Source organism: Stegastes partitus, unplaced genomic scaffold (assembly GCF_000690725.1).
Source record: "Stegastes partitus isolate 25-593 unplaced genomic scaffold, Stegastes_partitus-1.0.2 Scaffold138, whole genome shotgun sequence".
Classification (NCBI taxonomy): domain Eukaryota; kingdom Metazoa; phylum Chordata; class Actinopteri; family Pomacentridae; genus Stegastes; species Stegastes partitus.
This window is the reverse complement of record NW_007577869.1, coordinates 256,926-268,990: the sequence shown is the minus strand read 5'-3', so window position 1 is coordinate 268,990 and position 12,065 is coordinate 256,926. Positions and strand designations below refer to the sequence as shown.

At 41.2% G+C, this 12,065-nt stretch overlaps 1 protein-coding gene across 1 annotated transcript; it reads left to right on the top strand.

Annotated features, from left to right (window-relative positions):
• The first annotated feature begins 273 nt into the window (after window positions 1-273).
• On the top strand, window positions 274-9,132 carry LOC103355224 (tripartite motif-containing protein 14). Its single transcript, XM_008278925.1, has 7 exons — window positions 274-523; window positions 3,251-4,215; window positions 5,838-5,933; window positions 6,744-6,992; window positions 7,106-7,128; window positions 7,814-7,962; window positions 8,084-9,132. The coding sequence occupies exons 1-7, from the start codon at window positions 274-276 to the stop codon at window positions 8,626-8,628; spliced, it is 2,277 nt and encodes a 758-aa protein (XP_008277147.1). The 3' UTR covers window positions 8,629-9,132.
• Window positions 9,133-12,065: the final 2,933 nt, after the last annotated feature.

Sequence of the window (12,065 nt, the reverse complement as noted above, 5' to 3'; positions counted from 1 at the left end):
GGAATATTTGGACATTAGTGGAAGCAGAATTAGATGGCATTTTGGGAATTTCTAAATATCTAATTGCATATTTTGTGCACAAAAACACATAGAGGGCAGCTCTGCTCAGCTCTCGCAGTGTTTTCTGCTCATACCTGACAGAAGGTGTGTGTGCGGGTTTTCTGCAGCTTTAAGGCCCGGTGAGTGGGAGGGGGAGCGGGATTCAAACCTGTGGCTCCTCCTCCGCTGCTTCTAATCGCGGAAACCGAAAGCTAAACATCAGCCAGAAACAAAATGGGAGCGTCGCTGGACACCCCCGCGATGTGCCCGCTCTGCAACGTGCCGACCCGGGACCCCGTCACCCTGAAGTGCAACCACCGGTTCTGCCAGCGGTGCATCGGGGACTTGTGGAGCGTCACGCCGACGGGGCCGTACCACTGCCCGGAGTGGAGGTGTAAGACTGTGTACCAGACTCTGCCGTTTGACAACAACCGCATCCGGCCGCCTACTCCTAGTCGACGGACGCAGCCTCGCAGCTCCGCAGGTACAGTTGGACTCCGGTACCGGTGGACCTGTAACGGATACAGGGACGGTTATTAAAAGGGGCTAATGACATAAAATAGATTAGATAGAACTTTAACTTTACATAGCTAGCTGTTAGCTAACTTAGCTCCCGCTAACATACTAGAAACCAGTGGATGTAAAACAGCAACGAGCTAATAATGCTGTTTGTCAGTGCGTTCTAATGCTAGCTAACATCATGCTGTAGCTAATTAACGATAAGTGGGTTATTTATACTTCTGGCACCCAAATAAATCTGGACTAAACTGGACTACCGCCCCGAAAGATGCTAATGTCAGTTTAGAGGAAGTCAAATTAGCAACGAATTTAATGTGCTTCCTTAATAATTTAACTTGACTGGAAGATAAATGGTTTCAACAAAACTTATTGACAGTGTGGATAATCACAAAAATGGCCCCAGAGGCTAATAAATGAGGACATATGGACAAGTTTTAAATAGTGACGCAGAATGTGTTAATAATCTGCTTTACTGTGTTTAGTAAAACTGATAGCAAGTTTAAAATAAAAACAAACTTTTTATCAATTAACCAAAAAGCTAAACAGCCAGTTTAGTCTTTGACGATGTTATTATTATTATTATTATACAGCATTTCTTCTGATTGTTGTTGTTATTGTTTTGTAATGTAAAATCTTAATCTGTGAAGTAACTGTGTCTTTAGGATAAATGTCCACGTTACTTCCAATGTGGTTAGAGTATATAATATTGTCCTTTCCTTGATGTTTAAAGAAGTTGGGTAAATTTGTGTAATAAATATTATCATAACGTCTTAATATTTAAGTAATTCAGGTAATTGTGTCTATTATATAGTATTGTAGGGTCTTACCAACTGTAATACTTTATGTTAGTCTGGAAAATGTGCATAATAAATAATACTCTTAATATTTAATCTTTACATTCTTAATGTCAGTCTTACTTTCTGCTGGAACACACTTTGGCTCAACAACTAGTTTTAAATGCTCTATACAAATAACAGTGACTTGAGTTATGAAGATGATAATATTTCTCTTTTTTTTTAAGATTATTTTTCTGGTCGACCTGTGATAGACTGGTGACCTGTCCAGGGTGTCCCCTGCCTTCACCCTAAGTCAGCTGGGATAGACTCCAGCCCCCCCGCGACCCTAGTGAGGGTTAAGCGGTGTATAGATGATGGATGGATGACTTATTTTTCTGGCATTTTTGACTAATGGCATTATTAGTCAGGACAGTGAGAGAGTGAGACAGGAAAGGGGGAGAAGAATGGGGAGAGACCTTGCAGCAAACTGTCATGAGCGGGAGTCAAACTCACAAACACCGTGCTGGGGAACTACAGCCCCTGTTCATGGGTCGCCCGCTCAACCAGGTGAGCTACAGGGGCACCCGAGATGATAATGTGAAGTAACATAAAATTGAACTACTCAAGGAAAGCACAGGTACCTTAACATTTTACCTAATTACAGTTGTTATGTAAATGACCACATTTCCTTTTAGTCACTGGATTTATGAGTCAGAATATCTTTAAACCATTAACCACCACACTAGGACTGGACAGTTAGAGTTAGAGGAAAATTCTAATTTTTCTTATTTACAATATCAATTTTTTAAGTTTCAGTTCAATATTCTCTGCGTAAAAAATTTAAAACATGTGATGGAGTATTGCCACATGAGACACCATCAAAAGCAGGACTGTCTCACGAGGAGGACGGCATGAAATCGTAAAACCAGAGTCGCAACACATTAAATCCTGGGTCAGACACGCTGCAGAATACATGACATGTGGCTGTGAAATAACAAAACTTAGCTTATGTCAGTCAAAGCACGAGTGTAATTGATCAGTGTGCAGCATAAACGACCCTTAAAAATGTAAATGCATTGTTTCGGATAACAAATTTTAATGTTCAGCTGTAATTTACCCCATTTTTGTTATTAAAAAATAGGATAAAAATATAAAAGTTTTATTTTGTGGACTTTTACAGTGAAAAAAGTCTCTTGCACATCGTGATTCATCAAATATGTGCCTCTGTATGCCACAGAGAAAGCATGAGGCAGCTGTTTTGCTGTATATGGACTCATATTACAAAATAGGTAACTCACACTGCTGCTGCTGTGGTATTGGAATCTTAAAATTGTTTACTAAGTTTGAACTATGAGGCTTTGGGGTTTCATAACACGTACTACTGGGGCTACTGCCATCGAAAATGCAGGAGCAGGAATTTCAGTCTGCTGATGTTTGGACTTGTGAACCTTAAGGGGTTAAAAGCTTTTGTGTAATTTATCAGTAGCAGCAGTGTTTTGTGTTCTTGTGTCAGGGATCAGAGGCTCGATCTAAGTGTCATTTTAAGGGCCAAAGTTTGTCGTTTACTTTTTATTAAGCAAATAGTCAAAGAGGGTGAAAGTCTAACCATGACATGTGTTCATAGGTCATGTGCTCATGCAGCTTTCCTGTGTTTGACATAAATTGACATGGCCTATATAATATATATTTTGGATTTAAGTGTTTATGAGTTATGCAACATAGATTTCATCACTGCTTTGGCTGCACTGAAAGCTTCATCTTTCTTTCTGTCTTTCCTAAGTGAGCTGACATCACAGAAGTGTAAACAAGCTAGAATAGAAGACTTACAGGCGTTTATGGGAAGTATTGTTGTCAAAGTGATAAGTCAACCCTCCCCCTGACGAGTCTTGCTTAATATGTGTTGTATTTTTTTACAGGCACATCCAGTAATGATGAACAAACTACATTTGACTCGACACTGAGGAGGCCCTCACTGACCAGTCGGCTACTCGGGAAGAGGAAGGCCAGCACGCCTGTACCTGAGCAACCTGACACAAAGCGGGCAACTGTGGAGTCTCGCGCTAATCGCTCCATTGACGCAGAGACTCCCACCACTTCCTTGTCAGACAAACCTGGGCGGTCGACAGATGCCGACACCTCTAACAAAGCAGTGCACCCAGAATCTACACAGTGTGAGCGTGGTGATGGTGCGTCTTCCAGTGAGAAATCTGACAGCAAGGCAGGACCTGCAAGCGATGGGCCACAAGACATCCCGGTTCAGCAGAACGAGCATAAATCAAAAGAAGTCGTCCTGTTGGATGAATCCGACAGCTCCGATGAGGTAGATTTGTGTGATTCACCTCCTCTTGCAACCGCCAAAGAAGACACACCAGTGACAGGAATTCCTGTATTGCCAAGGAAACTTGTCTCATCTGCCAGCTCTGATCCCTCTCCTGGGGTCTCAGTTCCAAAACAAAATGCATCTCCTGTGCGTCATGTCAGCAAGGCAACTTTGATATTGAATAAAAGTCCTGTAGCTGCTTCAGGATCCCCAAGTCGTGTTGGCATCGTCTCCAGGCCAGAGAACACAAATAGCGGCCCTGTGCCTTGTCATTATTGCCCTAAAACTGGCTATCAGCCTGCGGTGAAGACCTGCCTGGTGTGTGGAGCCTCCATGTGCACAGAGCACCTGCGCCCTCACTTGGACTCCCCTGTCTTCCAGAATCACACCCTGGTTGCTCCTGTGGAGGACATTTCTCTCTGGAGGTGCCAGGAGCACCAGGAGATAAACCGGATCTACTGCCGGCAGTGTGGAGTGTGTGTGTGCACTGTGTGTACCGTCATCGGCGCCCACCGTGACCACGTCTGCATTGGCATCAGGGAGGCTGAGAGGGAGCTCAGGGTGAGTGCATGAAGTCACACAGTTTGGACCACAATTTGACAGGCTGCACAGAAAGAAAATAAAAAAAAATTATTTTATTTTTAATTCCAGCGCAGTCTACAGGGTGTTTTATTTTGAAAAATGACTAGCTCGTCTTCCCTTCACTTCCGCCTGTGGTTGTTTTCTGCACTTGACTGTCAGTTTTCATGGTCACTGTTAAACAAAGCCTCAGTCTAATGTATTAAAAAAACATATGTCTCCGGAGAGCTTCTTTGGAAAGTGGGAGAGACTCAATACTGAGACAGAAGAAAAAGTAAACACATATTTAGCCAGTGATTTTATTTGTGAGTGAAACTTTTTCGCAGAAAAAAAATGTTATTTTTTTGTTATATGTGCAGTGACCAGTCTGTAGAAACATTTCTTGCGTAAAACCGGTCCGTAGTGCAAAAAAGGTTGGGGACCGCTGCTTCAGCACATTCAGTCTCTGGAACAAAAGAACACATCATTGAGTACAAAGTACTGTGTCTGACATCCAGTGCTGTGAAAAAGTATTTGCCCCACTCCCAAATTCTCCTTTTTTTTTTTTTTTTTTTTGCATATTTCCCCACTTTTGGTGTTGTAAATATCAGAAAAAAAGATAACCCAATTAAACACAAACTGCAGTTTTTAAATGATTTTATTTATTAGTGGAAAAAAAACAAAATAAACAGTTCAAATCAATCACAGCAAGTCATCCAGGTCCTGAAGCAGCCAAGCAGCCCCAGACCATCACACTACCACCACCATGTCTGACTGTTGGTATGATGATCTGTTTCTGAAATGCTGTGTAGCTTTACACCAGATGTAATGAGACACACACCTTCCAGACAGTTCAACTTCCGTCCCATCAGTCCATAGAATATTCTCCCAAAAGTCTCGGGGATCATTCAGATGTTTGTTTGCCAAACTAAGACGAGCCTTTATGTTCTTTTTGGTCAGCAGTGGTTTTCTTGATTAAACAGATCTGGAGGTAATCAGGCTTGAGTGTGGTCAGTGCAATTGAACTCAGCTTCCCAAAAAAAATGTGATTCGCCACCGTTAATGCATGAGTTAATAACAAGGGGGGCAATTACTTTTTCACATGGGGTCAAGTAGGTTTGGAGAGCTTTTTTCCCTTAAAACATCAAATCATCATTAAAAAACTGCATTTTGTGTTTACTTTGGTTATCTTTGTCTAATATTTAAATTTGTTTGATGGTCTCAAACATTTAAGTGGGGGAAATATATATATGTAAACAAAAAAGAATTTGAGAAGGGGGCAAATGCTTTTTCACGGCACTTTTGATTAGGGTTGCTTTCTTTGTGCAAACAAATAATGCTTGGCTTTCTCTCTGAGGCTAATTAACTAACCCGTTTCAAGGTAATTTATAGTGGATGTAAATATGGTTTGACTTTAATGTAGTAATTTAGTTTTCCATTGTTTTAAATTGAATGAGCCAAAGCAGAGACCCTGAAGAGCAAAAAATGGGCAAATGTCCAAACATTTATTGCTCTGGTCTGTGTACTACAGACACACAGTAAACATGGTTTAAAATAGATGTAATTATAGCCATAGCACCAATTTGTGATTTGTTTTTAATCTCTGCGGGTTTTTTTCCCCCCAGGGGAACCTGAAAGAAGAGATCAAACAACTACAAGAAGCTGAACAGCAAGTGAAGAACAGAGTGAACGAGCTCACACAGAAGAAAGAGACGTTTACAGTAAGAGTGTTACCTGTTCATTTCTCACTCATTTGTGCATGTATTTAACTGCTTTGTTTTAAAGGAGATTGTTTCCTTACTGTGTGATGTATAGTTGTTTTACTGATGTGCTGGAAAAAGTCACATTATATTGATAATATATTAAAATTTCAGTTTTGTTAGTAAGCAAATATGATCAGCTACACTGAACAACAGATGTCTACAGTTGTTTCATTAGCGTGTAAAGACTTTACATTAGCGATCAATACGTTAGTTAAGAGTTTTATTTGTTAAAAATCCCTTTATTGATATATGGTTATCTCCACTGTACATTTTAAAAGTCAGTTGGCACTTTAGCACATTTATATCTTTTACGTTTTAAAGTTGGTTTGAAGTTCATATCGCTTAAGAAACATAATCCTTAATTCTATATATTCTATAAATGAAGAGTTCATTTACAAAAACAGATAACTCCATCTTCACAAACCTTCAGAAAACCCACTTTTCCATCATCTACCTGAGACAATATCAATCAAACTTATCTCTGTTTTGGTGATGTCATTTCTACTGAGTCAGATCCACTCAACTTCAGTTTGATTGATATTATCGCAAGCAAGCAACAAAAAAAATATGTTTTCTGAAAATCTACAAAAATGGAGTTATCTGTTTTTGCAAATGAACTCTTCAAATATATATTTTGTTGTTGTTGTTGTTGTTGTTGATTGCAGGGTAGACCAATCATTATAAATAGTAATCCTCCAACTGCAATAAGTAGACACTTTCAGTCACTGAGATAACGTCATTACATGTGTTTTCATCATGTTTGTCCAGGTGGTTTTAAATGATGCACGAAGCGGGGTGAAGCAGCAGTACGCAGCCATCAGAGAGGCCTTGGGCCACGAGGAGCAGTCAACTCTTCAGTGTGTGACGAAGGAGGAGAACAGGGTTCTGGGGGGACTAGAGGAGAAACTCGGCCACCTCAGGAGCTCCCTGCAGTCCATCCAACAAGGCCTCCACACGCTGGAGGGCCTGGCTGATGCCAAGGGAGACAAACGCATTCAGGACCAGGCCTTCATCATGGTCCGTTGGCTGTTAGGAGGAGAATTTGTTTGTTGGTAAAACACAAGATTTGCTGTTGGCTTATATAAGTATTTACACAACACAATAACTTCTCTTTTTTTCTGACATTGCAGGAATACAGCAAGATTGGCCAAATGTAAGTGGTTGACTTTTAACTTCTGTTTTGTGTGCATGGAAAATGGCCATTTGTTGAACATAACTAAATGTGTTACCAGCAAATTATAGTTTCAGTGAGACAGACACCCAAGATGAACATTTTAGTCTAAGAGTCACTTCACCCGAATCAGAGAATAACTCGTGACCTTGCTGTGGACAGTTTTATCTGGAAACACTTTCTTCTGTAGAAAAAGTCCAAAAGAAAATAGTTGACACTGTGTTCTGTGGCGTTTGGAAAGAGATGTTGCTTTTGATTTGTTTGAAGGCAAGTTATTATTGAGGTGTGAGTGCAAAAGAAATTACCTCCCCCACACACCGAGAGTGAATATTGGAACATCCTGGTAAAATAAAACAAAACTATCTGCATACGAGGTGCCACCAAAGATGAGTGAGAAAAAGCTTTTTCGTTTGTGATTTGGGAAAATCACAGTTCTGTTATTTCGCTACAGTATGCACAGATCAAAAGAAATCAGTGGAATCATCATGGAAGTTTTTCATTGGCACAGAACCTTTCAGCTTTTCCACAGTTGCCTGTTTTTTCACATTTTTAGCTCTGATTTTCTTTCGTATTGTATTCAGGATTTACTGGCCAGCAACCACTGTCGTCCACTAGTCTAATAGTCCTAATGCTCTTCACTCACTCTACTTGTCGTCACCATGACTAGTGACACGAGGAGCTGTGTGGAGCAGTTTGAGGCTCCAGAGGAAGTGGATCGAGCTCGACTGCGATGCCTGCAGCGGTGGACGGAGAAACGGCTGGACAACGTTGTCGTCACCATGCCTGGCACAGACAGAGACCTCTACCGGCTGCTCTGTAAGACTGGAGGTTTTTTTTATACACCTCTTTCTGAATCACAGCTACTAAAACGATATTTACTTGGCTGCACATTCTGTTAGTCATTTAAATTCTTCTTTTTTAAATTTCCTGCGTACAGATGGCATCATCCCCTCTTTGGATGAAGATACAGCCCATCCGAAGCTGCAGGTGTCCGACAGTAACAGGAGGGTGACCTACAGCGAGACCCAGCAGGCCTACACCGAGCACGAGGCTCGCTTCAGCTCTTTCCCTCAGATCCTAGCCTCCTGTGGCCTGGAGGGGGGCCGCTGGTACTGGGAGGCGAGCGTGTCGGTGGACGACGGTCGCTGGAAGGTGGGGCTGTGTGAGGGTCAGATAGAGAGGAAAGGCCAGAAGGACAGCTCTCGTCTGGGTTTCAACAGCTACTCCTGGTGCCTGGCCTGTGACAAAAAGAAGGTGGAAGCTCTGCACAATAAGGCCACGTTTCCTGTGGATGCAGATGGGCTGCAGAGAGTAGGAGTGTACCTCGACTTTGAAGAAGGTATTTTATCATTCTTTAATGTGACACCAGAGGGCAGTCTAGCTTTAATGCATTCTTTCAAGCACAGGTTTACTGAGCCTCTGTACCCGGCCTTGTCTGTGTCTAAGACACAGCTGGCCGTCTGCGATCTGTTCCAGTCGTAAACCGAACAACAGTTACATGTTAAGTCTTATGAACATTTACAGAAGGAGCGAGAGCATAGTGCCTTTTGTTCTTTAAAATATACCAGTGCATAATTTACTCAGATATTATAGTTCAGTCTTGCATTGTATTTAACACTATACTCAGGCAAAAATCTTTGAATGTGATTTTTTTTTTTCATTATTTGATAATACTGGGATCACAAAGCTAGAAATGCAGTTCACTGTTGAGTATTATGTTACAAATACTGGTCGCTTATTGTCGATATAAAGACCTGAATTTTTAAGTGTTTTTAGTTTGAATTTGTCATTGACGAGACGAGCGGGTTTTTAAATGTGAAGCAAGTTAAAAGTGCTGATCAACGCAAAAGTAACTTGGATAACATTTTAGATTTGTGCTTAAAGTGTTTTTTTGGCTTTTTTAAAAAATGTCTTATCATCTCGTCGCTCCTGTGGCGAATCTTTGTCTTTCTACTGAAATAAAATGTCAGCTTCAAAAGCAAAGTATGCATGCTGTTTGCTGTGATTCTTTCCATTTGCGTCTAAATAGAAACACAGGTGTGTGTGTGTGAGCGAGCGAGCGGGTGGGTGGTGTGTTTCCCCTCAACAGGTGACGGTTGGTGTGCTAACTTTGAAATCTCACTGCCCCCACACCATGTTTGCTTTACTGACAACAAACAAAGCTTTTGGCACAGAATCCTCACAGCAACACAAATTGTTCTTTTCCTTTGCAAAGTCTAAGACTCATTTGTTCTGACAGAGGGTCTGTGCGGTTGGACGCTGTTGAGAGGGATCAAAAGGGTTGTTTACATGAGCTTCTTTTGGATAATTGGTGGCGCAACAGAATGCCAGTGGTTCAGAAACAGCTGTCTGTGGGTCACAGTAGATCCATGCTTGTTGCTGTAATGAATGAAAAATAACAGGAAAGAGCAGAATGAGAATGAATTAAAGTATGAACCGAGCTCGTACCAGAGAGCTCCGGGGGAACAGGGCTTTGTAAGTCTAATCACCACCTGCCGATATTTTCTCACAGTCTAATAACTCATTCCTCCAAAATGTCGGCTTCCTCTTCTGACAGACTTTTATTTGGCATAATTTTAAACACTTGAGAAACTTAAATCTATGCAGGTGCACCATTCAGCCATGACAACAATTTCACACTCGCAGCCACAGGTAATCAGAAACCCTCAGTGGGGTTTTTTTGCTTTCTTTTTTTTTTGTCTCTCTTTCTCTCTTTCCCAGCTGGCACATGAAGGAAAGATGCAAGATGTGTGAGAGCGAACATGAGGAGGAGGAGGAGGCTTTAACAGTGAGGGTAATTAAATTCTCTCACCGTCCATCCAGTGGTCTCTCAAACCCAGCCCGGCTCTTGTACATTTTTCTAGACCTGTTACCATTAAATGAGAGGAGGTAAGGGCTTATAGTGTGTTGGCAGAGAACAGTGTGTTATTAAGGGATGAAATGTACGTGATGAAGTTTTGGAAGCTCCAGACGGCTCCATTGGTTAGTAATGAGGCATCACCAAATCGAGTGACAAAGTCTTCATTAGTGATTCTCCTCAACATAACAACCAACTTTGTCAAAAGCTCATATTAAGCTTTTCCAGGTCAGGGTTAGGGCTGCAAGGTGGCACAGTTGGTAGCGATGTTGCCTCGCAGCAAGAAGGTCACCAGACCTTTCTGAGTGGAGTTTGCATGTTCTCCCCGTGCAGCGTGGGTTCTCTCCAGGTTCTCTGGCTTCCTCCCACACAGTCCAAAACCATGTTGAGGTTTATTGGTGATTCTAAATTGTCCGTAGGTGTGAATGTGAGTGTGCTTGGTTGCCTGTCTCTAAGTGTAGCCCTGTGATAGACTGGTGACCTGTCCAGGGTGTCCCCTGCCTTCACCCTGAGTCAGCTGGGATTGACTCCAGCCCCCCGCGACCCTAGTGAGGATGAGCGGTGTATAGATAATGGATGGATGGATGGAGGTCAGGGTTAGGTGGTGAAATGTACTCAGGTGTTTGTGTCTAGGACAGAATGAAATGACAGCCCTTAATTACAATTTCATTTTACAGTAATATTTCATCAATGGATGTGGTTTTGAATCACGGTGATTTCTACGAAAATAATTAGTCAACTAGTAGTTATTCATCCTGGTGTTCCCGAAAGTAAATAAACAAACTAACTGCAGAATAGAGCAAGAAAGCAAAGCAGGCTTTTATAATCAATGCTTAATAAAAAAGACATTTGCGCTCCTCTAAAGTATTGCTAATGGTCTCACATTAATCTCCTTTCGTCCTTGTAAGACTGAACCGTTTCAGTATGTGGGTCAAAACCGGGCTAATTTGCGAAGCTCTCCTAGTCAGCACTCTCCCTCACTCTCACTCTCTCAGATTGCATGCTTTTACCTCTCATCATTGTCAGGAAAGAAAGCAGAATGGCATGAAATTACCAAGGTCAGAGATAGTCAGCAGATGGTAGGCAGAAAGTCTTCCACCTTAACTGTCTGCTTAATGCCACAGAATGTCACTCTTCCTCCATTCTGGGATTTTTCATTCGCAGGCGACCTTGTGCGAGATTGCTTAGGAGTTAAACAATTTAAAGTTTGCTGTCAGAATTTGATATTTGGTACAATTTGATGTATTTCTAGGTCGCAAGGAAAGGTTCCCTCTGTCTTTTGTGCAAATGGAAGTGATAGTTATAATGCAGCACAAACTGCTAGTTCCTCTGACCTGGGACAAGCAGCCGTTTCAGATGGAAATCTTATAAATGTAAAATTACTTTTTGGGTCAGTCGAACGCACCAATGACAGTGATACCAGATCCAGTCAGCATGTAAAATGTTACATAGCAACAAGACAAAATCAGTATATAGCCAGAGCTTATTCCTCTTGTGTAAAACCTTTAGATTTGGATCATAGAGGAAGCCTGAAGATTAGTTACTGGGGGTATTTCCAAAACACTCAATCTTCTAATCATATCAGTTCTGTCCAAGAGCGAAATATTTTCAACCCAGTTGTGTTTTTTAATCCATCTAGTTATTCTGCATGAATATATAACTTCTTTTTTTTTACCATGGAACTGAGGATTTACAGTTTTGAGAACAATTAGATGTATTTCGGGGAGCTGATTAAAAATCTTGGATTGTAAGATTTCTTTTGCAAGTTTAAAGTTTTAAATTCAATCCACCACTGGCTCTTCCTGTATCTGCGAGGTAGAGATTTTTAAGGTTAAATTGGTTGTGTCATATTTTTTTGTTTTAATGTCATTTTTTTACCCTTTGTTAATGACGGTTATATCAGTCCATTAGTACTTTCAGGACATCCGTAAGTGCTGTTAAACACCCTCAAGGGTTTTTGAAAGTTCAGAGAGTAATTATTTGTGGGGGAAATCAGATGCTCTTTGACTGCAATTGTTGCATATGTGAGGTACAAACGTGGCTATTATCTTTACAAAGCAAA

Bases quoted from the DNA above. Each gene is read 5' to 3' on its own strand.
- LOC103355224 (XM_008278925.1), top strand. From the start codon at position 274: ATGGGAGCGTCGCTGGACACCCCCGCGATGTGCCCGCTCTGCAACGTG. The intron at 4,216-5,837 runs GTGAGTGCATGA...TTTTCCCCCCAG, and splicing joins AGGCTGAGAGGGAGCTCAGG to GGGAACCTGAAAGAAGAGAT. The intron at 6,993-7,105 runs GTCCGTTGGCTG...CTGACATTGCAG, and splicing joins AGGACCAGGCCTTCATCATG to GAATACAGCAAGATTGGCCA.